The following is a 27,533-nucleotide window of genomic DNA, read 5'->3' on the forward strand; positions in this document are numbered from 1 at the left end:
AAACCTGGATCGGTCTGGTGACCGATCCAGTGATACGCTGGTTGACTGATCGGTCTGGTGACCGATCAGTAACCAAATAGTGTGTTTCTGTGAATTACCTGATCGGTCTGGTGACCGATCAGTAATCATACAGAAGCGAAGAAGATCAGGAGAAGAAAGAGGGGGATCGGTCTGTGGACCGATCCACCTGAGTCCTGATCGGTCCACAGACCGATCAGAGAGTTGGGCAACTCTCTGTGAAGCGTGCTGATCGGTCTGGGGACCGATCAGAATAGGTCCTGATCGGTCTGGGGACCGATCAGAATAGGTCCTGATCAGTCTCAAGACCGATCAGAGAAGGTCTGGACCGATCAGGGTGGAGCCTGATCGGTCCAGCTCTAGCCGTTGAGTCACAACGGCTAGATTTCTGCTGTGTCTTTTGCCCTCTTCACAGGTTCGCAGGTTCAGGGATATAAAGGGGTTGAGTGCCTCTACAGTATAGGGACTGCCTCTCTTTTCTTTCTGATCTTACTGCAATCAGAGCTTTGCTGAGCTCTCATTTTCCTGAAGCTTCGAGGAAGCTTCCTTCGGCTGGTTCTTTCTCTTCCTCCTTACTGCGATTTGAGCTTTGCTGAGCTCCTCTTTGCTGAAGCTTCATGTGAGCTTCCCTCGACTGTTTGATCAGCTGCTGTTGGCATCATCCGTGAAGTTGCTGCTTTATCAACGGACTCCAGTCGACGAGAAGAAGGCAAGCAAACTTGGTAGAGTGTATTTACATTCATATTATCCATTGTTTCTTGTTTTATTTCTTGTACTCCTTTATTGCTGTTGCAAAAGAGATTGTGGCGAGGTTTCTCCACCCAGAAGGAGTATTTATTAGCCGGTTTTTCGGGGTCTCATCCACCGACGGATTGATAGGATTCGTCCACCTTACGGACACGCCGAGGAGTAGGAGTATCATCTCCGAACCTCGTTATATCGTCGCGTTTGAGGTTTGATCTTCTCCACTTTCGTTTCTATGTTGTATTTCCGCTGCGCTAACCTAAATTGTAGGAAGAAACGATAATTTGAGGTCGGCTATTCACACCCCTCTCTAGCCGCTATCCGAAGGTCCTAACAAGTGGTATCAGAGCCAAGTTGCTCTTCGTCGGATTAACACCCAAGGGAGCACAAGCTAGAGAATGGATGGACTTGGAGAAGACATCACGATTCCACCCTTCTACGATCACGACGACTTCGCATTTTGGAAGGTAAGAATGAAGTACTTTCTTATGACTAACTTAGTTAATTGGAATTGTGTACAAGTAGGTTTTATTCCTCCAAGGGATGAAGAAGGAGAAATTCTTGAAACGAAGAGGTGGACGAAGGAACAAATCCACCACTCTGTAATCAACGACGAGGTAATGAAAATTTTTGAATTCTCATTACCTAACGATATCTTGTGCAAGATAGGTGGTTACAACAATGTCAAGGAATTGTGGAACAACTTGGCCAAGTTCCATGAGGGAAGCTCCAATTCAAGTCATGAAGAGGAGTCAAGTGAGTCAAGTAGCTCACTTCATAGAGGTAAGGAATTAGAAGTTGAGGTCTACTCAACATCTAAGGAAGAAGAGGAGGAGAGTTCTTCTTCAAGATTGGAGCAAGAAGAAGAAGCTTCTACCTCCGGAAGGGATAAAGGAGAAAGCTCATATCCACCCTCAACACTAGGTAACTCAAGCAATTTAATTTCTTGTAAATTACATATAATGTGATTTGAGTGTAGGGAATATGGACATTACAAGAGTAAGTGTCCAAGGAGGATTAGGAAGACTCCACCGGCGCCAAAGGTCAAGAAAGTCGGAGTCCCGATACGCAAGGGTAAGGAGCACGTGGTGTGCTTCCAATGCAAGCGAAGGGGACACTATAGGAGCCAATGTCCGAGGGGGAGGCAATCTCACAAGAACAAGAGACCGAGCACGTCTATAGGGGGAGCTAAGGAAAACCCTAAGGTAATCTCTAAGGTACATTCTTGCAATTCTAGTAGGATGCATGCTAGTAGCCTTATTGCTATTGTCAATAATAATAAGCATGATAACTATAGTAACCGATACACGTGCTTAGGTGCCAAACATGTTATCCTATATAAGGACAATACTAGAAAAACCAATCCTAGAATTAACTTATCTAAGGTTAAGGAAAACCTAGGTAGGAATCCCAAAACAACTAGACATATGCCTAGGTATACCTCAAAGAAAAATGACAAATTAAAACTTGAGGTATTAGAAAAGGAAAATCAAGTCTTGAGGTCAAGACTTGACACCTTAGAAAAGACTCTTAAGAATTTAGAGAAGTTAACTCTAGGATCTAAGGGTCAAAAGCAAAAGCCCAGGAACATGAGAGGTTTGGGTCACAAACCAAAGACTCAAGTGGTCAAGCCCACTTATCATAATGTTCCATTCGATTATGGAACAAGACCTAGGGCTAGAAAGACCATCACCAAGGTCACAAGAGGAGTCACCCCTAGAGTTGATCTTGATGAGTCCCAAATGACCAAGGCTTTAAAGCCTAGGAGGGTCATTAGGAGGGTTGCTAGGGAAGTCATCCCTAGTGAATATTTAGTGAACCCAATGAGCTCCAAAAGGTATTGGGTTCCTAAGAGCGTGATTCCATCACGCTAGATGGTTTAGGGTGTGCTAACCTTACTTGAATAGGTAGTTAACCTAATCATGGCAAAAGGTGGCACTTCAAGAATTTTCAAGGTGTAATCAAGCCTTGAAAATGAAATGGAAAGTTATTCCTAAGGTGATTAGGATGTGCCAATCACATTTGAGGAGTTTTCTAGAGTCAATCTAATTGGCACATAGTGATCTAAAAATCTTTGGTATATGATTTTAGGTCTATTACACTTAGGAATATAGAACCTATGACAAAATGATCAAAACTATAAAAAATGGCAACTAAGGCTAGAATTAGGTATCTTCTATACCTTTACATGTTATTTGCCATATGTCATGTCATGACATCATATTTAATTTATTATCATTTGAAATGTCATGATAATGCTTAGGTTAGTTATATGTCATGCTTTATTTAAGTTTCATACTTTATGACATGACATCATGACATTGGCACATGTTTTCACTTATGATATTGTTTTATGCCATGTCATCATCTCTTGCATTTATGATCAATTAAATTTATTTAAGGACAAAAACTCAATTTGATATGGAAATCAAATTGTTGTCTAGAAAATGCATGAGAACTTATCTTAAGATGACCTAAACCCATATCTCACATCAAAATTGACTTGGATGTGTTTGATACACCTTAGATGTGTGTGAGATATTAGGATTATGAGTTAGGATCAAGGTGCATAGCTCTTGTACCTAGATGAGCCTAATTCTAAATTGAGGATCATAGGGAAAGCTTTTGTACAAGTCATGTACATTTAGCCCTAAGATTGTGGTCCTAAATTGAATGGTTTAAAATCATTTCAAAATTGATTTGAAAAACCTTGATGAAGCTTTTCTAGTGATAGCATTCATCATTGAGCAAGTTGATACAAAGATGGATTAACCTTGAGCTATTTCAACGTTTTTCGAACTTTGTATCAAGATTTGAAAATGGAAGTTATTTTCATAGAAAACTATTTTTCCATGATAATATATGTTATGAGGAATGTATCCTCAAAATTTTACAATTTTTGGAATTTTCTGTGATTTTTTAGGGGTTTCTGAATTTCGGGAGAAAAATCAGAAATCCCTATCAGAGATTTGTGGACCGATCAGAGGGGATGCTGATCGGTCCAGGGAGGTCTGGATCGGTCACTGGACCGATCCAGGGAAGTGTGGATCGGTCTGGTGACCGATCCAGTGAGGTCTGACCGGTCTGGTGACCGATCAGAGCGTGCCAAAATGCTGATTTTCGACTGTGTTGTCTGAAATTTCAGCTGAAAGTTAAAACACAGTTTGTGTTCTGGATTTCTAAAGGGTTGAAACTCTCCAAGACATTGTTGGTGCAATGGTCAAGGGGGAGTTGACTTTTAGGGGGAGTTTTTACTCTAAAGCCTTGAGTGATATGGGATTATCACTAAGTTGATTGTTGACTTTAGTATCAAGGGGGAACTTAAGGGTTTCAATGAAAGGTATGGGACTTTCATTAGGAAGAAACTCTTGACCTTGATTCACTCTTTTTGATGTGTGTCAAAAAGGGGGAGAATGGGAAAATATCCGAAGAATGTTCAAGGAAGAACATTAGAGTTTGGGGAGAATGTTCAAGGAAGAACATTAGAGTTTGGGGAGAATGTTCAAGGAAGAACATTGGAAAGCCTAAGTTAGGTTATCGGGTTAACCTAACTTGATTATGGTTTTTGTCAAACATCAAAAAAGGGGAGATTGTTGGTGCAACCTTAGGTCAAGGTTGACCTGGTTGACCTGACTCGAGTTGTATTTTGATGTTTGACGAGAATAGAAAAGTTCTATTCTGATGTTTGACGAGAGTAGAAAAGTTGTATTCTGATGTTTGACAGAATACAAACTTGGGAGATTGTGGGTGCAATCTTTGGTCAAGGTTGACCTGGTTGACCCGAGGTGAGTCGACCTGATTCGGGAAATCCTGGTGAGTGAAGCCAGGTGAAAGTCCTGGTGAGTGAAGCTAGGCAAGGGAAAGTCCTGGTGAGTGAAGCCAGGCAGTTGGAAAGTTCTGGTGAGTGAAGCCAGGCAAGGGAAAGTCCTGGTGAGTGAAGCGAGGCAGTTGGAAAGTTTTGGTGAGTGAATCCAGGCAAGGGAAATCTAGATAGGTCAAGGTTGACCAGACATCTGGTGAAAAGTCCAAGCAGGGAGCTTGGCACGAGAAAAGTCCAAGCAGGGAGCTTGGCACGAGCAAAGTCCAAGTATGGAGACTTGGCACGGAAAAGTCCAAGCAGGGAGCTTGGCATGGGAAAAGTCCAAGTATGGAGACTTGGCACGGAAAAGTCCAAGTATGGAAACTTGGCATGGGAAGTCGGAGTGGGCTTGGGAGCTCGTTCTCCGAACTGTGGTTAGAGAGGGCTTGGTAGCTCATTCTCTGGACCGGATGGAGTCGGAGAGGGCTCAGAAGCTCGTTCTTCGGACTAGGTCAGAGAGGGCTCGGTAGCTCGTTCTCAGGACCAGGTAGGGTTTAGGGCTGGGAGCTCTAAACCTGGATCGGTCTGGTTAATTTCTGTAACCAAACAGTGTATTTCTGTGAATTACCTGATCGGTCTGGTGACCGATCAGTAATCATACAGAAGCGAAGAAGATCGGGAGAAGAAAGAGGGGGATCGGTCTGTGGACCGATCCACCTGAGTCCTGATCGGTCCACAGACCGATCAGAGAGTTGGGTAACTCTCTATGAAGCGTGCTGATCGGTCTGGGGACCGATCAGAATAGGTCCTGATCGGTCCTAAGACCGATCAGGGTGGAGCCTGATCGGTCCAGCTCTAGCCGTTGAGTCACAACGGCTAGATTTCTGCTGTGTCTTTTGCCCTCTTCACAGGTTCGCAGGTTCAGGGATATAAAGGGGTCGAGTGCCTCTACAGTATAGGGACTGCCTCTCTTTTCTTTCTGATCTTACTGCAATCAGAGCTTTGCTGAGCTCTCATTTTCCTGAAGCTTCGAGGAAGCTTCCTTCAGCCGGTTCTTGCTCTTCCTCCTTACTGCGATTTGAGCTTTGCTGAGCTCCTCTTTGCTGAAGCTTCATGTGAGCTTCCCTCGACTGTTTGATCAGCTGCTGTTGGCATCATCCGTGAAGTTGCTGCTTCATCAACGAACTCCAGTCGAGGAGAAGAAGGCAAGCAAACTTGGTAGAGTGTATTTACATTCATATTATCCATTGTTTCTTGTTTTATTTCTTGTACTCCTTTATTGCTGTTGCAAAAGAGATTGTGGCGAGGTTTCTCCACCCAGAAGGAGTATTTATTAGCCGGTTTTCCGGGGTCTCATCCACCGACGGATTGATAGGATTCGTCCACCTTAAATTTTTCATACAACGACTATTTCAAATTTCAACGGATAATTTTTTTTAAAAATATAAAATTTCATCTATAAATATTCATCATCTTATTTCAATCTTTCAACACCTAAATCCCTCTAAAATTCTTCTCTTATTTTAGTTCGAAACGTCTCAATATTCAAGTAGCATGACTCAACAAGTGAAAATGAAGTCCAAGTTGAAGTTGGTGACGAAGGTTATGATCCGAGGAATGAGCTAATGTCGTTGATACTTCAACAAAGTCGACAAATAGTTGAAGCATACCAAAGTAATAACGAGATACGGCGAAGAAGTAGGTTCATCCAAAGAAATCGTGAAGCCGGACATGTGAGGCTCTTCAATGATTATTTCTCCACAAGCCCGGTGTATCCAGATCAAATATTTCGAAGACGATTTCGCATGCGAAAAGATTTATTTTGTCTCATAGTTAATGCACTTCAAAGTCATTCTTCGTATTTTCACCAGAGTGATGATGCTGCAAGAAGAAAAGGTTTGTCACCACTATAAAAATACACAGTTGCGATTCGCTAATTGTCTTATGGAGTCCCAGGCGACCATCTTGATGAGTACCTACGCATTGGTGAATCAATTGCCATCAAGTGTTTGTTCAAGTTTTGCGATTATATGGTTGAACTATTTGGTGATCGATACTTGAGAAGGCCGAATGCTGATGATGTTCAACGTCTTCTTCAAATGCATAATGAGAGGCACGACTTTCCTGAAATGTTGGGCAGCCTTGATTGCATGCATTGGGAATGGAAAAATTATCCAGTTGCTTGGAAAGGCCAGTTTACAAGAGGTCATGGATCACCAACAATAGTACTTGAAGCGATCGCGTCTTAAGACTTGTGGATATGACATGCATTCTTTGGTGTCGCAGGTTCACGTAATGATATTAATGTATTTACGAATCTCCCATTTTCAATAATGTCTTGCAAGGAAATGCTCCGGAGATTAATTTCACGGTAAATGGGACTTAATATACAAAGGGATATTATCTAACAGATAGAATATATCCGGAATGTGCTACTTTCGTGAAGGCTTTCCCTTGTCCGAAAGATCCCAAGAGGAGGTTGTTTAAGGAAAGACAAGAGGCTGTAAGAAAAGATGTTGAACGAGCATTTGGGGTGCTCCAAGCTTGATGAGCAATTATCAAAGGTCCAGCATGTTATTGATACAAAAAAAGTTAAAACATATTATGTTAGCATGCATTATTTTGCACAACATGATTGTTGAAGATAGGGGGAGTAGGTGATAAATTGGTACAACAACGATGAAGGTGATGAACTTGTACAACATATCCAAGGTTCAAATCGAGTATTTCATGATTATCTCCGAAAAAATTCCAAACTACGTGATAGTTATGTGCATCACGAATTTCGTACAGACTTAGTTGAACATATTTGATCATAATACAACAACAATCTTTGAATGTATTGTATTTTAAATTTATACAAGTGTAATTTTTTTATATGTTGTACTCTTTCATTTCAAATTTATAATAATATTTTAATTTTAAATAAAATTATTAAAATTCTTATTTATTTTAATTTTAAATAAATATATTTTAAGTTTATGTAAATAATATATTTAAAAATAATATTATTAATTATTTTAAATAATAATTATTTAAATTATATAAATACAATTGAAATTGTAATAAAAATAAAAATATATTAATATAATGTATATATGATATGTGGATCCCACATTCTGAAATAGGAGGTATTATAACATCTAACAATTTGAATACACTTATGCGACATTTTTTACCTTTTGTTGCAACACACTACAAACCAGACGGATTTTATGGTGGGATGTCCGGTCCAACTGTCGGCCCGCGAATGGTCGACCAATGTGGATCGGATTGGGTTCTACACGGGCGGCCTCCTGGGCGGGCCGAGCCGTGGACCGTACGGAGGCGATTTTCTGCACGCAAACCGGTCGATTTCTCTCGTCCTGTTGTCCTCTTCCCATTTCGCACAACTTTCCGCCCCTGGAACCGTCCCTCTCTCCGCGTCTCCCCTTCCTCTCGGTGCCGATCTTGAAGCCGCCCTGCTTCTGCTCGCCTGAATCGATCTGGTCAACCGCCTCTCCCTCAGGTTAGTCCTCTGCCCTGCTATTGCGATCTCGTGCCGGACTCGGTGTGCTGTCCACTTGCCTCTCGGCGTGTCATCCCTATCCTCATGCGATCTCATTCCTCCGATCTAGTAGGCCATTCGGAGACCTCCTTATCTCTCTCCCGTAGGTCACCCTCCTACTCCTTTCGCGACCTCTGTTCTTCCGATCTTGCAGGCCGATCCCCCTTCTTGCTCTCTCCCACGACATCCAGTTTCAGGTTCCAGTTTTTAGCGGCTACAGCCTCATCCCTCTTTTCTCCAACGTATTTCTTCTTATTCAGCTCGGTCGCAGCAAGATTAGGCGGTGAAATATTTTTGTTTTGTATTCGATTTCTGCCTCAGGAATATACATTTTTATGATTTTGATCAAACATTTTATGATTTTATTGCGAGAAGAATCTTCTCGATTTGGATGCTTGGAGATCTGGATACAATCCTTAATTTTGATTTTATTTATCAAATAAACGGGCGGGTTTAGATAGCAATTTGCTAAATTGGCCGAGTATTTAGTGGGTCGTGTGAGCTTTTAATTAAGTGGGATGGGTTTGAGTATTTAGGTAAGTCGTGGATACCCGAAACATTGCTAGCCCTTTCCGCGCCATCCTGGTGACATCGTGAGGTAAGTGAGGGCAGCGAGTTTGACACATGCAAATCACCATTTGGTTGACTTCATCCCCTACTGCTGCAATGACAGAGGAGTGTCTGTGTTCAGCATGAGATAGCTTAAGTCTAAAACCGGGAGGGAGGTCATGGTGCCATAATTGAGACGGCAGGAAAAAACCTAGGATTTCCCTCAAGGCACATGACTTCCATGATGCTTTGGGATGGGAAGGGATCCTGTTGGGTCAAGCAAGGGTGAGGAAGTGCAAGGCGATGATGGAGGTGGCATGGGAGAAGGGAAGGCTTACGAGGAGAAGAAATCACACAAAATTATTTCATGTTATATGTAGGACAAGTTTATTGGTGGTGGTGTAGGCATTGTTTCCTTTATTAGAAACAAAGGATATTGGTGATATGGTGATGTGAACAAGGAACTAATAATTTAGAAAGTTTTAGGTGAAAAAACGAATCCATTTGAATTTCAAAATATTAGTTGATAATTATTCTAGTTTAGGTTTAAGACAGTATGGTATGGTTTGATTTGGTAAGATTATCTTTTATCGTGGTAGTTTAATTGATAATTGGATTTCCTAATTTGCAATAGTTATTATCTAGTTTGGTTTGAGTACCCAATGATTTTTTTAATAGTTTTAAGTTAAGAATAAAATTGTATTTTTAATCATGAATTGCAATTCTCATAGTTATAGACATCAAAATAACTTTTTGTCTTGCACTAGGTAAAACAAAGACCTTGCTAGATTAAAACTATTCTTTCAATGAAGACTTATTCTTTGTATGTTGACTTTGTTACAAGTTATGTAGACTTGTTCTCATTATTACTACCTTCACATACCATGATGTCAATGAAGATCAGGAAAACATTCTCGCCCACCAATAAACTTATATGTTTTCTTATTTATTGAAAAGTGTGACAAAAAAAATCATGCCAAAGTGTAAAAAGAGAACAAATTTCATTGATTTTTGCCTATCGGAAGAGACCTTAAAAAAGGAAGAATAATGAAAAAACAAAACATTGCCAACAAAGGCAGTGAAGCTAGTGTTCCTTATGTTTAAAAGTGACAAACCAATAAGAGGAGCAGATAATTCGCTTGGCATTGTGTTCTTCTCAGTTGGGGAGAATAACATAGTCAAGATTTCTAAATCTTATTTAAAATTATTGAAAATTTTAAAGTAGTTTAAGTTGTTTAAAATTTTTAGTTATATTTTTACATAAATAGTTGGAGAATTTATAAAAATTATTTGTTTTTTAAAGAAAAAGTCAATTAAGGTTTTTTTAAAGATAAATTTAGTTGTTATTTTACGAAAGATGATCTTATTGTCCCTTTATACAAGGGGTTAGGATTCAATGTATTAGAACAATTTTCAGTTAATAAATTTCCCTTCCAATATCTGCAGGAGATAATTTTTTGCTTGCTTCATCAATTTGTCCTAATGTTTTTGTGTGATTCGGGTATTCAATTTTTTTTTTGCTACAACTGGCCACTTGAATTGCCTAGGTAGGTTGCTTGAGCTGCCTAGTTGGATGACTTAACAATCATCACTTAATTGCTAGGCAAGTGGTCTTCTTATATTTCTACCTAAGTAGTTGCCTAGATTGCTTTTTAAAACTATGGAATTGGAGTTGAGAATAAAATTGTATTTCCCATCGCGAAAGGAATTACAATCTTCATTAAAAAAACCATTTTTCTTAAAGACTAGGTAAAACAAAGATTTTGTAGTTTAAAACTATTCTTTCTAAAAGCTTATTATTTTTAGCATAGTTAATAAGGTCTCCTTTGATTAATCTCGGTGTAGTTTTTTTTTAATGTATGAGATATCTCTTTGTTTTATCAATTTCAGCTCATTTTTCTTTTCTATGTGATCTGATGGTTCGATTTGATGTAGAATCAAATTGCAAATTGGATATCAGTGCCATTATGTGCTACTTCAGATGGCAACTCCTTGTATTAGTTGTCGCATAGTATTTGTAGAAAATAAAGATATGCAAAGGGAAAAAAAGGTTTAATGTTTCCCTATTCTGGTATGTGTAGATTGTTGAAGAATTTTTGTTTTGAGTATTTATATAAAACAGATTTATAGATTTTATTACGGCCCAAGAATTATATATATTTTTTGTTAATTTAGTTGTACTTATTTTTTGCACTAACCATTTTGTTGCAAACCTTTAAGTTGATGCTAATGATTAATATTATGCTTAATTTTTATATTTCTGTGTCTATATTTCCTAACCCATTTTTGTTTTTTGGATAGTTCTTCCCATTTTTATCCTAAATGGAATAGGGTCATGGTGGACCATCTTATGGTCATCCATTTTCACACTGGCACCTTGTTATGCCATTTCAAGGGGCAAGGAAGTACCTTCTGACCTCCCCTATGTAATTGTTGACCCAACAAGGAAGAGAGAGGGTGAGAGGTGAAGAGCTTTGACATCCATGTTATATTTGAGAGATGTAATCACCTTAGATATCGTATTATTTATGGGATAAATAAAATTCTTTATTTGAGTGTGCATTTTATATGTATATGATATTGATCTTAAATTCAATTACTGAAGTGTACAATGCATAGAATGAGAGAGAAATTGTGATTGGATCACAATTAATAGGTATATCTCCATGTGTAATTATGTACGCATTGAAATATTCCCTAGTCGATGAATTGATGAGATTGAACATCATCAATTCTGTAAGACTAACATATGTTATGTTCCTTGGTTTATCAAGCATTTACTCCTCACTGAATGGAAATATTGGGATGTTGAGAGTTAACAAATGAATATTGGTTAAGGGTAACTAGTTCATTCGAAGTGACCTGGTATGAGACTTCATGTGGTTCTATACATGTCAATGAAGATCTTATAGCTCGAGTGCAAGTTTCCTTAAATGTGAGGTATTCAAGTCATCTTGGTTATGAAGGCTTATACTTTGACATCTGGGTCATGAATGCTTATACTTTGACATCTTGGCAATCATCTCTAATTAGGTGCAAGTTTGAGATGATTGAGTATAAATCAATATGTCCGAAGGTGTTTGAATAATACATAGAGGATTCACTACTCCTTTTTATAAGGAGACATGTATCTTATGACATCTTGTCCGGCTTTGGCCAAAGCATTACACGTCAAGAGAATGATCATCTTGGACACGTGTTTGAGTAATTTGAATCCGCAGAACCACGAACTATTACTTGGGCTAGGCGTGACATAATCAGCATAGTGGGGACTAACATATAAATCATGTCCTGAACCAAGTGAGTATAAGATGAGTGAAAGGAATAGACATAGATAATTGTTGTTACTGAAGAGTTCAGATTAATTCTAGGATTAACTGTGATTTTTCGGTTAATTGAGGATTATGTTGTACTACTAGGTGCCACTCATGATCGATTCATAATTAATGGTTAATTATAGACGACCAACATAAACCAGAAACCTATTGGGTCACACGCACTGCGAGTATATCTGAAAGACTTAAAATAAGTTTGAGAATTTGATTCTTAGATTAAAAGAGACTAAGTCTTGTAGAACCAGACGAGGGGCAAATATGAACTATATTTGTCGGGTCGGAAGCGATGGTGGGCCACACCCCTTGTAGGCAAGGTTGAATCCCTTTTGGTTTAGTTATGAACTAAAATTGGTTTAGTTTAATAATGAACCAATAGTGGTTTGGTTTTGAGCCAAGTTGGTTTGATTTTGAACCAAGCTTAATGATAACGGATCGAGTAGTTATTATGTTTTGAGTTTGGGAGATGACTTGCTTCTCAAGTCATTGTGAAGAGGTATATATATACCCCTCCATGAGGAGAAGAGATTTTTATTTCATTGGAATTTAACTTAATTGGATTAGTTTTTCTCTCCCTCCCATTTTCTCTTGCTGCTGATTTCGGCGCCGACTCTCCCTGTTGCTGATTTTTGCGCCGACGCCCCTTGTTGCTGATTTTGGCACCGACCCCCAGCCACCGGCAGCAGCTTCAAGGGTGCTGGACAGCAAGCCAATAGGCTGCTGTCCCTTCGCTTTGTGCCGCCGGATTGCCCTCGCCGATGGGCACAAAGTCTAGTCGGGATTTTCTCTCGGATCCATGGTCTCCTCCCTTTAGCTAGTACCAAATCGGAGACGTCAAAGATATCTTGGCGTGGATATCGATAGAGGCAACTTTTCTAAAGATTGCTAGTTGATAACGTCATCCGACAAGTATAAACTAAACAAAGTATTTCTTTATGAAATTTTGTTCTACGACTATGTCTGCGCATTTATGTATCATGTATGTGTGTGATGCATGTGTCGTAATAATTTAAGAAATTATTATGCTTTTAATGCTTGTTTTTGAAACAAAAATTTAAAACGTGCATAGAAATACCTAACAATCCACACCTTGCAAGGATTGACATCCACACTTGCAAGGACAAGATCTCTACCATGATTGTTGATGTGCCTCTTTTCCTCTTTTGTTGTGCTTAGGGGATTACATAGGGCATCACAATGTCTTATTTTCATGGATTAAAATGCTGTCCTCAACTATTCAATCTGAGTGTCACAAATCATCCTATTGAAGAGCTCATGAAAAATGACATCGATTCCCCTTCCTTAGGAGCTATTGCTTCTCCATCTTGGAACATGACAAGGTCTTTTTCTTCTTGATTTGTTCTTCTACATAAGACCACTGACACTTTTCTCAGTATGTTGGCATGTCACTGGTGGCCAATACCTGGTTTGGAATGATATTTTAAACTTTGCTTATTTATTCATATTTTGTTTCCTTTTTTCGATTTTAAATAATCATGAACAATGATGTAAAATGACACAACTCTGGGAACAAAAGGGCGTCGAAATATAAATCCTTGGGCTTATTTATCTTGGGGTTCATTTTGGGATATTATGAGAGGAAATTAACGAGTTAGTAATGCTTGTGGTAACTACATCTCTTATTACATGGATGAGCTGCTGGGTATGATTATGATCACATTGTTGTTGGCTGTGATAGAGGGGTAGAAAACTTCTAGAAAATTTTGTTCTAGAAATCAATTATTATTTTTTCAGTGAAATTCTTGAACTTTAGTATTCCTTTCTTCTTGTTTTCTGGTGTTGTGATTCTTTTGAAGGTTTACTCGTATTTCTTTTGCAGATCCCAACAGCTGCTAAAATGAATTGGAAGTTTCCAATTTTTGGGTGAGTTGATGTCCTTATTATGCAAAGCCCTTTTGAATGCAGTCCTCATTTGAATTCATCTCTATATATTTTCTTAACATGAAAATCTTCAAGTTGCAAAATTTGTTATACAAGAAAATCTTAATTAGTAATCTCACAGGTTGCTATTGCTCTTAATCTATGAGCTATTCACCAATTTCAGGAACTTGTTCCTTCTAATGAAAGAAGATGCAGTCATATGGACAATGTTTCAAATTGTTATGTTTATTAGTTTAGTTGGTTTATATTAGTTTTAAAGGAACAAGCACATGCGCCCAATGACTAATTTTCTAAAGGCGGCTCTTTAAATCTTATATATCTCTGTGCCAAATAAGACATCCAAATCTATTTGCTTAGACTGTTACATTGTTTCAGAATTTGCACCGATTTCTATATGCGTTCATAATAAGTTGTGGTGACACAAGTAGCATAAAAGTTGTTGCCAATGACTTGTAAATTTTTTCCTTATGATTATTTATCATTTTTTGTTATCTAATGCACTTTAACTTGGAAATTGATGGAGTCAATAATAGGGTTTTTATATCATGACAATTATGAGCTTACAACCCATGTTTGTATAGCGCCCAACCTAATCATACATTACTAAAAAAATGATATTGCACTGTGCCCATTATTTAACACTTCTTAGATTGGTACTATTCGAGTCAACTTGTTGCACACAAACATAAACCACTTTGTGGCTTAGGAAAATATCAACAATCTATTTATCAAAAGAAGTGTAAAACGTGCATAATGTAAAACACTAGGTTATATATGAACTATCAATGTTCTTTGACTGTCACAATGCATATTTTTTGGGTAGTGCTTAGAGAAAATAAAGAGTTGATACTCATCATCTCTTTCCAAAACTTTGATCAATTTTTAATTTATGAAAATAATTAGGTGTAGGATTGTGTGAATGAAGGCATGCATTGGCTAGAGAGGGGTGAATAGCCAAAACCCTAAAATGGAAATTTCTTGTAAATATAAAGACAATTCAATGTTCTTGCATGAGTGCTTGTGTGTGAGTCCAATTGTCGCTTTATCTCCTATGTCTCTTGGTCAATCATCTCAATGACTAAGCATCCTTGACATGTTACAACACACATCAAGATGAATTGAAATAGTGTTTGTAATTATTACTTATATATCTTGTGCCCACACAATATAATGTCAATGTCAAAACTATCCCATCCTAGATTGAACTCAAAAGTCCAAGATTGAATACAAAGTCCGAGCTTAGTAATAAAGTTGTCTATTTTTTTTCTTCTTTTTGTCCATTTTCTCATTTCTCTTCTCCCATCAATTTGCCATTGGCATCATAGGTCATGTACCCAAATAATGTTGCTTCAGTTAAAAAACAAAAATGCTGCATGATTCAAGATTTTGAACATTATGCATTTTTTTTGGTACAAGTTTGATGCAAAAAGTATTATCTAACATTTTAGTATATAGTAAATGTAATGAATCTTTCTTTGGCATTAACTTCTATGAGAAAGAAATGCTGAAGTTAGTGCTTGAGGAAGATGTCTCTGTTCTCAAAGTTTCCTAAATTTGTTTGCAGGGGTGCCCAACAACAGCCACCTCAGCCAAATTTCCAAGAAATTCCAGCTCAGTCTTGGTATCCTCCATCAGTAAATTCACCTTCACAAGCTTCAACTGCAAACAGTTCTTCTGGTGGCAGTGCTCGTCCAAGAACTTATGATCACCCCCAGTCACCATCTCATGGGCAGTCATCACCTACTGAGGCTGCTGGTATAATTGCTCAATTGAAGAACAAAAGGTACTCTGCTCATGGATTTTTCTAACCACTTAAAACACTATTTACTTATATACAGTCTATTTTTCTCCTGCATGGTGTGTTTATCTGTTAGTTGTTTGTGCTATTTGTGCATGATTCTACATCATGGGTCTGATAATTGTTGAATTTAAATTGTGAGACTGCAGAAACCTAATTGTAAACTATATATATATAGTGTATACACTTAATTATAATATTTAGATAATAAATCAAGCATGTTTTAGTTTCCTCTTCATTGATTCATCTTCTTGCACGCCAAGATCTTTAATTTCTCTTCTTAAATGATCCCATAAATTGAGATTTATGGGTCCTCTCGTATACAAGCTGGGAACTATCTTTTTCTTCTTTGGATGTTTTCGTACATAATACGCTAGTTACTTAGTTGTTACGGGTGCCTCTCAACAACATTTCAAATCCTTTTGCTATCAATATGTTGACTATCAAACTCATGATCAGTCAGAGTATCAACTCTTTTGGTCGAAATAGTATCATCTTCTTAATGTGTTTCAGCTATTGGTTTGCAAATTAGAGATAATAATACACTATCAAATACTCTAAATCAAATTGAAAAAAAATGCAACCATCCTATGCAAACTTGACATCTTGCAGGCATGATTGCTAAATTAATTAATTTTGATACAAGTCAGACTAAATTGGACTGGGGTGAGCAAAATGATTCAACGTTTTTAGGAAAACATCAAAATTCCCAGGGCAACATTTGAAATCATCTGACATTGAGCAGGAATATGTTGAAATCAAGCAAGAGGTGGATGAATTGCGAAAATCAATAAAACTCTTGCCTTGATTATGTACAGTAGTGGTACAAAAAGGGGGAAGAAGGAAATTATATAAGAAGAGAAAATAGGTGAGGCCACACCAGAAGACTAGATATTGGTTGCTCAAAGAAAGGACTCATTAGTTTAATGTATTGAATGCGTGCAAAGTGGCAGTAGAGCTTCAAGGGATTAGCCAAGGAGAGTGAATCATTTGTTAATGCGTGACTTAAGATCAAAAAGGCAAATGGCTAATAGAGAAGTGGTATGGTAAGTGCCTCTATGCTCGACTAGACTATGTTTAAGTTTGTTTATTTTAATAAATAAGCTCAACTCAGGCTCAATATTAACAAAGCGCAAAATTTATTAAAAATAAAAAAGATCAAGTTAAGCTTGATATTAATCAAGCTCAATATTTTGTGTTAATTCTTGTTTATTAAAATGCTTATCAAGTTTGAATTGAACTCTCTCTTTTATCAAGCTCAACTTGAGACATGGTTGTCTTTATATGTTAGCGAAAACTTGATCTGATAAGAAGTATACATTAATTATATTTTTAGCATATTATTTGCTGCCCATAAAAAATTAAGGGGAGTCTTGGCATAATTGTAAAGTTGCTGCCGTGTAACTTGGAGGTCGGTTCGAACCTCAGAAATAACCTTTTGCAAAGTAGGGTAAAGCTGCGTACAATAGACCCTTCCCCGAAACCCACATTAGCGGGAACTTTGTCCACCTGGCTACGCTTTTTGTTGCACATAAAGTGTGTGTACAAAATTGTATATATGTGTGTGTGTATAGGAGGCATGCAATTTATATGTTAGCGTGCCATGATGCTACTCACATCATCCTAAAAGTTGAAACGAACTCCAATAAATAGTAGTGTCTTGCATGGTTTGAAATCTCATACCATTTAGGGTGAAACAATTGAAATGCATCATTCCAGTAAATTATCGAAACTCAATATCACCCAGCATAAACAATGTCTCCTTTCTATATTTTATCTCCTTCCTCCTTCAACCTCCAATTCATCACCGGGCACCATGCATTGAAATGTTGACATGATACTGAAAGAGTATCATTCCTGATTAAGATTGAAACTTCAGCACGGCATAAAATTTTAATCTTGGTGTATTGGTTGTTTCGATCAAATGCCTATTTCTCCTCTCAACGACCATTCTGTATTCTGTTGGGAGGTATGAGGATATGAAATTTGATGAAAGATGCCCTCGGTAGAAAGAAAGGATTAAAAGAGATGAAAGAAATCCTCCTTTGCACAGTTGTTTCTTAAGACTTTAATGGAATTTCAAAATGGTGTTTTGATCTTAGCATCAAAGGCAAAAAGAATGGAGAAAATTTGGAAGTGTTCTTTTATCAAGATAAGTGAAATCATGAGTGAGTGATCATTAGTAGCAAAATGTCTAAACCAAGTTTTGAAGAAACATGAGTAGAATCCCAAACATCTGAATGTATGAAGAGAAAGTGCTAAAGCTTATTTGTGAATAGTAGGAAGAAACGAGGATCAACATTGGTTTTCTAATTGTCAAAATTCAATGTAGATTTTGAGGATTTTAGGAATCACCTGTTGTAAATTTTGTCTGCAAGGATGACCTTGGTGGTTGTAGGTTTGGAGTAGAGAACAATCATCTACTAGAACACATGAGCGTATAGGCACTGCCAACTGATAATCTGCGACACTTACGTATTGTTCACATTTTGTATCCTCAAATCCTTATGGAAAACAGAATCAAAATTACGAAGTTATTGACCCATTCAGTGATTTAAGTAGGTTACTGACAAGTAGTAAATTGAAGTAAAATGATAGAAGAAAGTGATAAAGAAGAGATAGGAGTCAGGTGAAGAACACTTTTCACAGATGAGAGTGATCCATTTTCTAGAGTGGCATGTATAGGATGAAGATGTAGTGTAAGATTTGAGAAAAGATGTTATTATGAGACATGCTTAGAGGCTCCCCAATCTGAAATCCAAGTATTTGATTAGAGAGGCATGTGGGAAACTCTCCATTGTAGTAGTGTTCTCATGCTACTAATTGATGTGTAATCAGTACTAAAAGGCTTGTTGCCAAGGATACCTTCATGAGAACCCTGCTTTTTGCTGAGACATACTGCTGTGATAGGAGAAAGGAATCCTCAGTCCAAGCCAAAGGAGTATTTCTAGCATCAAAATTTAATAAGGACTGATTTTTCTTTGCATAGTTCACATGTGATATAAAAGTGCACCAAGAATTCAATGAATTTCATCCATAGTTACTTGTTATGTAAATTCAATGAATTTGCCCACCAGGCTAATCCATAGTTAACATCAACTCCTAGCTATGGCGCATTGCGGAATTAATTTCCTTCGGTGGGAAGGCAACCCTAGAATGTTAGTTGCAGAATGATGAGCCATTTACACTTCCCGATTTACATCGGTGGCCGGTGGGAAACTTCTGTGCAGTCGGGACGGTCACTTCTAGTATTATTCAGTTCGAAGAGTAGATACTTGGATTACCAAAAAAAAAAACATCTTAATCACTCAATATTATTTTGTTCATACGGTTACTATATCTAATTTCGATTATACTTCTGTAATACAGTTATGCAGATTTTGAAATATGCATATTATAATAGGAGAGACTAAAACTAAATAAAAAAAAGAGCTGCCCGGTGCACGAAGCTCCCGCTATGCGGGGTCCCGGGGAAGGATCCAATGTACGTAGCCTTACCTGCTTTTTGCAAAAGGCTGTTTCCAGGATTCGAACCTTTTGGTCACAAAGCAACAACTTTACCGTTGCGCCAAGGCTCCCCTTCAGAGACTAAAACTAAATACATACAATAAATTAGGAGCACATGATTATCAAAAAGTATTTTTTTTTCTCCTACCGTCCAACCATGGTCTGATATTATGAAACTTAACTGTTCCTTGGTTGGATCTTGGTCCTTGCAACCTTGGTTATGTTGGAGAAAATCTGACGTGCTTTGTTGAAATGAGATTATTGCTTATATGTATGTTGTAGAGGAAGTAGTTAGTTTTGAATTCAAGCTGTGAAAGAGGACAGGTTGAATTACTAATTTGATACACTTGTGGAAAGGCCACAAGGTCACTGTATATTTATCTTGTTCTTTTTTCTTCTTGTGCTTTTGAGATTGCTGGATTCATCTTTAATGTGCCTACAAATTGAGATAAATTGGTCTACACCTATCCCTTTATTGATTGGCATAACTATTTTTTTCCTTTAAAAGAGTATTTTGCCATTTCTAACTTGATTTTAAAGCAGATTGTCGCTCTAGAATTTTTTTAGGTCGCAGGTTTTGTGTGCTAATGTGTCCTCTCTCCCCTTCCCTATGCATTGTTCCTGCTTGTTTTTGTCAACTGCCATCTCCTCAACACAGTATTACTAGTTCAAGAGAAAGTAGAACTGTCTATGCAAGCTCCTTTTGTCCAGAACTACCTTTGCCTTTGGTGGCATCTCATCAGTGCTCTCATTCATAGTTTGCAAAATCGTGATCCTACGCAGAATTGATTTGGGGTTAGGATCGGATCGGTATTGGATCGTAGAATCGTACGATCCTACAAAAAACCCTTGAAATTTTATATTATATGATTAATATTTAGAAATAAAAAAAATCTAAAAAGGTGAGTTACATATAAATAGATTAATAATCATACAAAATAATATTACAATAATACATGTATAAATTTAAATTAGTTAGTAATTTAACTACTATTCTTTCTACAGTTCATTTTGACATGGAAGCCTACATGTGGTATAAGTGTTCTGTGATTGAATTGGTCTGAGGACATGGAGCACGACAAATGATATTCTGGGGAAGCATTTTTACTGACAAATTTAATGTTACTGAATTTCTTTTTAAGAAAAATTCATTTTCACCTCTAAATCAAGTTGCAAAGGCGGGTCCCGCCGCCCAGCGGCCCCCTCACCCCTGCCCCACGAGTATGAGAGGGAGTAAATTTTCACCTCTAAATCAAGAAAAGATGGGAGGAGAAGGATGAAATTCAGAGGGAGAACAAAAAAGATTATAAATTCTCATTTAATCTTTTTTGCCTATACTATTAACTATAGAACATTAAAACAAACTTCTTTTCTTCAACTTGCTATGTATTATTTCATTTATTATTGACTTTTTGATGGATATCACCATGGATAATTATGAAAATTCATTTGAGATACTCCATAATCTAATGCTTGTCACCATGGATGTGTTTAATTTCAGCATTGTTCTACATCTTTTGCAGTGTTGATGAACTGAGAAAGCTTTTAACAGACAAGGAAGCATATGGCACCTTTTTTAATTCTCTTGACCAAGTAAAAATTCAGAATAATGTAAGCATGAGAAGTGTGCTTTTTTGTTTATGGTCTTTGGTTTCTTTTTTCTTGTTATCCTACTTTTTATTTATGTTCTTTGGTCCACTTCATACTATTTAACAGGCAAGCAATCAATGCTTGCTTACTTTATTTCCTTTTGTCTCTGCCCCAATTTGCTCTGAAAGATTGCATAGTTCTTTTACCATATATGTTGAATTAATTTTCAGTCAATTTGCATGTTTTGCATCTCTTTGAAATTTGTGAGATAATAAGATGATATTCTTTCTTTAATTTTGCATTTTTTACTAATAATTGTGGAACTATGAGTCTATGACGAATGTGCACATCAAACGAGGAAGATCAAAAAAAGACTTGGAATATAAATAATGTTATAGTAGGGGATAAAGTCCAATGACATAGAAGGATCTATCTCACCTAGTGGGATAAAGCTTGATTGTTGTATTAATAATTGTGCATATTGTATAATCCACAAAAGTTCATAGCATTCAATTGAAGGTTGCCTAGTGGTGTCTAATGACAACAGTGACACTCCATGAATCTCAGGCACTCAAACCTTTAATATATGGTATATTTTTCTTAAAAATAGAACGGACGTAGGCATGCAAACTGTTTATGTTAGCAGCATTTATATGTTTCCTTTAATTGGATTCTCTGTAAAATAATATGCATTAGTCCATATTCTTATTTGCTTTCTGATAATAATAATAATTTGTTTTAGTATACATGTTTAAATAGTAGTCTATGGTTGTTGATACATCATTTAAGGATAAACATTGTGCTCTCTTTCTAATTAAGCGATTTCAATTATCCTCCATGAGTTTGAGTTGATGTTTGGATAACTTGTTGCTTTTACATTGTCCTACTTAATAGTTGATGGATTCCTAAGAAATTCATTGCATATTTGGTTTCCTTCAAATGGGAGCACAAAGACATGGCGGTACTAGTTTCAATTGTCTCTTGTTTTATTTAAGCAATCAGAGAGAGATGCACGTATTTATCAATCCTTTGTCAAATAAAAAAATGTTTATATGGTTCCTTAGTCCCACATCCAGTAACATCTTGGAGCATTGAAAAGTGATTCTTCTATGACATCTATAGGTCCTACCCCTCTCATATTCATCAGCTCAATTGTTTCAGCTAATAATTAATGCTAAAATGAACATTACTAGGTATAGACATGATTTGTTCTTATTAAAATTGTCTCTTTTTTCCTGCTTAACATATTCATGTGTTGGTCATAGAACATTCTTTCTACCGTTCATTTTGACCAAAACTGAATTATCTAGCTATAGTTCGACACTTCAACACAATTACTGATGATATGCCCTTTTTCTGTCAGCTAAGAGATGAACTTCGGAAGGAGACATTGCAACTTGCTAGTAAGTAATCAATCTTCTTTATTATATACCGCATTGTTTCTTGACATTGTTTCATGAGAAAAAGAAACATTGCAGAGGAGAACTTGGAAAAGGAACCTCAAATTTTGGAGCTCAGAAACCAGGTTAGCTCTGATTCCTTTCTTTTATATCTATTTGTTTTCTCTCCATTCCTCTGCTTATGTGTGCGCGTTTTTAGGGGCACACGCAACCTTGTGTGGATAAATAGGTTTAATGTGGTGGTCTTTTGTTGTTTATGTTAGAATAGGGAAAATTATTAGGGTTAATCCCTAGGTAGCTCTTCTTCTCTTATATGTATACCTTATTGTTATTTTACATTTACATCTCTATGATCGTTAGATTTGTAAAGCAGTCCTAGTCTATTTTTAATTAGCTCTTTAACACTCCTCTTTAAGTTGCTGCAAAAAATATTGTAAAATTAGCTTTTACAACTATTTTAAATTGCAATCTTTTCTAAAGATTTGGTTAGCACAAGTGCTCCTAAATCATTGAAATTAATAAATGAGTTGTCATCTATGTGTTTGTTCTCTCATGAAATCATCACAATTTAGTTTCATTGGCTCAATATGAACATAATCCAACTCAAACATCAAATTATATGTTTAGGCTGGATAAGTGCATGTGTAGTTGAAGCCAGAGCCTTCTATCGAGACTCTACACTACCTGACTATAATCAATTACTTTTTGCTCTTTCAAGATATCATATTGCCTTGTAGAAGAACATAATAATTTGATGTAGATATCATGTTTGGGGGAGAACTTGCCTAATTTACACCATTTTATGCTACAACCAAAAACAGCTATAGCAATTATATACTTAAATTTGGACTCTGTACAAATTTTATTATATTGTATTGACACAAAGTAAAAAAAAAATAGCAACATTTTCTCAATTCATCATCTTGTCCCAGTTTGTAGCATTTTAAGGGGTGTCAAGTTTTGGTATTATATGATATTCATTGACACAATGACATAGGAAGCATTATCTGTGTCATTGAGTTTCGATAATTTAATAAAACAATATGCTTCCACCGTGTCACCTCATATAGTATGAGATTTCAAATCATAATTTAAATTATTTAATTTATTCCTAATAATGTGTTAAATTAATTTAATTACATAATATTAATTTGATAATCAAATAACAATTATTTTATTAATTCAGTTAAACAACTTAATTTAGTTTGATTTAATGAAATCATACTTAAATTATATAATTCAATTAAATTTTATTTAACTTAATTAATTTAACTTATTAACCAAATTTGATTAAATAAGCCTTATTGCACTCTGGGAATGACGGGGAGGCTGAGCAGTTGTAAAAGCTCTTCTCCAAGCTTTTACAAAAGTAGTTATGTACTTACTAAATTATCTTATTATCCCACAATGCCTGAACCACTAAAGAATTAATTAGCTTAAAGATTTAGTTTAGTTAAGATCATCATTTTTATTCTTATCTTTAAGAAAATTATTTCCCATTTGGTACTTATTTTGTTTTCTTTGAATTGATTCCAATCCTCATACAACCACTACCTAAGTTTGCTACGTGCATTGACCATCACCTACATGGCTCTGTTTGGTTCAAGGATATTTGCAATCCTTCTTGTTAGGTGATCCAATTGCCCCTGGCTTATAAATCGTTAGCTGGACAACAGAAGTCCAAGATCCATAATTGTTTTCCATTTAACTTCTTTGTAGTGATAATTATGGAGCTTGCAAAACTTTGGAGGTTTTAGAATTGGATTGACTGTGAGGTAACCCAAGAGTGTGGCATCTTTGTGATTAAGATAGTCAGATTTTACAAAAGAAGGTTCGAAAACCTGAAGATTAATGACTGCTGGAATAATTAAATTGCTATTGTTGGAGAAACTGATAAAACTGTAACAGAAATCGAAGTCTTCTGTTGTCTTCCAGGGCATGAAAGAAATTTAAGAAACTCTGGAAGACCAGGAAATTATGCCAAATGAAATCCTCAGAATGGAAAGGTGTTGCATAGAATAAGAGAACACAGATGAAATCCTTGATGACTGGATGGGCGCCATTGCTCATTGTTTAAGGGATTGAGTGTGCAGAATAGAAAATGTAGCACAGTAGGCTTATGATCCATGAACCAATGGTGAGTGGGATGTGATCCTTCTGGACAAAGAAGAAGGCAGTAGTTTTCCTCCTTGCCATTCATGCATTTGTGACCAAGAATGTGGCCTTGGTGGAGACTAGTAAGTGCCAATTGCACTAGAAGATTTTGCTTTCCATGCAACAGGGAAGATGGTTCTATGAGAAAAAAAATGGCGATTCCCTATCAGCATTGATATCATGATAGAATGGAGAAATATGTAATCTTTTTATCAATTTACATTTTACATCCCTGAGATTGGCATAAATTTGTAAGTAATCCCTAATCTGATTACAATTAGATCTTTGAGGCTTCATGTATGTTTTTTATTACTAGTTTTGTTGCATAATCTTTTTAGATTCTTCTTTTTTGTTCTTGTCTGAATTTCATTTGTATGCAGTGCATTGCTTGTAAGTTCCTTTTCCCCTTTTATCTAAGTTTTATTTGTACGCAGTGCACTGTTATCCGGACGTCAGAGTTGGCAGCTGCTGAAGAGAAATTAACTGAACTGGAGAGGATAAAAGAAGAAACTCTGGGACGTTGTTCGCCATCAGGACTACTGGAAAAGCTTCACGGTAACAAATTAACTGGTTTGAAATTGTTCCTAGGGTGTCTAAGGTCTAAGTTCATATATTTAATTGATAGTGGAATGAAATTCACTTATAAGGGGACGTTTGGTTTAGGGGAATAGGAGTGGGGAATGAGAATGAGAATCATTGATTGCCATTGTTAATGTTTGGATTATAGGAATAAGAATACAAATAAAGGAATGAATGCTTGAAATTGGGTAATAACTCATTCCCATGTACCTCCCCTTCAATGAGTCATTACCCTGTTTTCATCAATCAAAATATTATCTTATTCCAAAAATACCCTTAATCTAAAACTATAATTTTCTCCCTTAATATCAAATATCAAAATATATTTATTTATTTTTTTCTTTCATATCACTTCTCTCTCCTTGTTCTCTCTTATCATATTTTCTCTCTCATCATTTTATCACATACTTTCTCTCTCCTTAATTTCTCCTATCACACTTTCTTTCCTCTTTTTTCTCATTACACTCTCTCTCATCATACTTTCTCTTTCCTCAATCTCTTCCATCGCACTCTCTTCCTTCTTTTTTTGTCATCACATTTTCTCTCATCATATTTTCTCTCCTCAATCTCTCCCATCACACTCTCTTTTCTCTTTTTTTTTTTTCTCATCACACTTTCGCTCTCCTCAATCTCTCTTGTCACACTCCCTCATTTTTTTTTCCTCAACACACTTTCTCTCTCATCACACTCTATCTCTTTATTTTTTCTCATTACATTTTCTTTCTTCATCCTCTCCCATCATACTTTCTCTCACATCATATTTTCTCTCTCATCATGCTCTCTCCTATTACACTCTCTTTTCTCATTTTCTCTCATCACACTTTCCCTCTCTTCATTCTTTCTCATCACACTTTCTCTCTCATCATTCTCTTTCATCATATTTTTCTCTCACATGTATCTTTCTCTCACATCTAATTTTTTCTTTTATTTTCCTTTAAGGGTGAAAAAGGAAATTTTGATTTATTCCGATAGAAAATATGCAACTAACCAAACATTGCTTTTAAGAGTGATATTCATGCTCATACTGATTCCCATTCCACAATACAATGATTCTCATGCCGATTTCTATTCGTAGGAAAGAACCAAACGCCCCCTAAACTTCTATGAGGTTACACCTGACAATTTTTTGGTTAAAGTCATCAGTGCTAAGCGGACAAGACACTATGATATTATATCTGAACTTAATTGATATAGTAATTGAAAATAGGATAATGGAAATTTCCCCACAAACTATCATCCTCATTCTCAGCTATATAATAACTTCTATCTCCTCCATGCTATTTTCTCTTCGACTTTATATTGTGGGCGGTGGCATTTCTGTATGGATGTACCTTTACAACCTTTTTAGCTGATGAATCACATATACCTTTCTTGCCGATCTCAGCCAATTTATTTCCAGAGTAAGATTACTTTTCATGAGCATTCTCAGTAAGGCACGTGTCTAACTTGACTATCCCAACGACTTTAAAAGACCTGATGCCTCTCTGACCTTGGAGGCTTATAATCATATTGGAAGATAGTGTAGTCTATCAGCAACTTTGACACTAAGATCAACTCATCTAGTTATGTACTCGTTGGACTTTAATCATCATCTACTGAGGATCAAAGATATTAGTGCATCAAACAGATAGGCTGGAGCCAATTTCATGCAACATATGCTCATCTATCAGTTTACAAGTTCCTATGCAAACAATAATTGTCGTCTATTATTCTTGCAGAGAGAATGAATGAGGTGGATGAGGAATCAGAGGCACTACACCGGCAGCTACTTGAGAAGGAGATTGACCTTCCAACTTTTGTACAAAAGTACAAAAAACTCCGCACTCTTTATCACAGGCGGGCACTTCTTCATCTTGCAGCCAAGACGTCGGGTCTAACGTCTTAAGCACTATCATCTCATACATATTATGTTTCTTGTATCAAAAGATTTTTCTCCTCCAAACTGCACCCACTCGGTTGTAATTATAGCTACTTTTGTGATTGCTTATACATTATGCCTTTTGCAATAAAGAAATGGTCCAACATATGAAATATTATATACCCTGATTGACTTTACGTGAGCGACTATGGGCGACATCCAATGTAGGTGATCTAACGTGATTAACTTTAATTTTATTTAATTTTTCTCTCATTTGCATGTAATAATTTTTCTTTTCTTTTTCAGCTCTCATCTACATGCAATAATTTTTTTCTTTCTTCTAAAATTTTCATCATCTATTTCTCCTTTGATTGCATGCAATAATCATTTTGATGTTGATTTTTAAAAATCAGTTAGTAGTAGTTTCTATAAACATGTAGCAATTAATAGTTGTTACGTGTAGTAGCTAATAGCTGTTACAACATGTAGCAGTTAGTAGATGTTACAACATGTAACAGTTAGTAATTACTATAATAAAGTAGTTGTTACAACTATAATTATTTTTATATTGTAGCAGTTATGATTTCGTAGTTGCTATATAGTTGTTGCAGTTATGAAATCATAACTATTACAATATGTGTAGCTGTTACAATTGTGTATTAAATTTTTGAAGATTATAACTTTTACCTTGGATATTATGATGAGATGATTTTTTTTAATCGAAGCTCGTTTAGAGATCTATAATTTTTTTAAAAA

At 36.4% G+C, this 27,533-nt stretch overlaps 2 protein-coding genes across 4 annotated transcripts; both read left to right on the top strand.

Annotated features, from left to right (window-relative positions):
- The first annotated feature begins 6,186 nt into the window (after positions 1–6,186).
- Positions 6,187–6,810, top strand: LOC121995109. The gene is made up of 2 exons (XM_042548937.1): positions 6,187–6,457; positions 6,518–6,810. Exons 1-2 carry the CDS (start codon positions 6,187–6,189, stop codon positions 6,808–6,810), a joined length of 564 nt encoding a protein of 187 aa, XP_042404871.1.
- Positions 6,811–7,929: 1,119 nt separating this feature from the next.
- On the top strand, positions 7,930–26,943 carry LOC121997226 (vacuolar protein-sorting-associated protein 37 homolog 1). Of its 3 annotated transcripts, none has more exons than XM_042551535.1 (9): positions 7,930–8,069; positions 8,263–8,391; positions 13,830–13,873; positions 15,456–15,674; positions 20,720–20,807; positions 22,150–22,189; positions 22,265–22,311; positions 24,775–24,895; positions 26,638–26,943. In XM_042551535.1, the coding sequence occupies exons 3-9, from the start codon at positions 13,848–13,850 to the stop codon at positions 26,802–26,804; spliced, it is 708 nt and encodes a 235-aa protein (XP_042407469.1). In that variant the 5' UTR covers positions 7,930–8,069; positions 8,263–8,391; positions 13,830–13,847; the 3' UTR covers positions 26,805–26,943. The 3 variants fall into 3 exon arrangements, with proteins under 3 accessions (XP_042407469.1, XP_042407468.1, XP_042407470.1); XM_042551536.1 differs by lacking the exon at positions 8,263–8,391 and adding an exon at positions 10,959–11,121 and having other exon boundaries at positions 7,938–8,069; XM_042551534.1 differs by lacking the exon at positions 8,263–8,391.
- The last annotated feature ends 590 nt before the right edge of the window (positions 26,944–27,533 follow it).

Source organism: Zingiber officinale, chromosome 6A (genome assembly GCF_018446385.1).
Source record: "Zingiber officinale cultivar Zhangliang chromosome 6A, Zo_v1.1, whole genome shotgun sequence".
Classification (NCBI taxonomy): domain Eukaryota; kingdom Viridiplantae; phylum Streptophyta; class Magnoliopsida; order Zingiberales; family Zingiberaceae; genus Zingiber; species Zingiber officinale.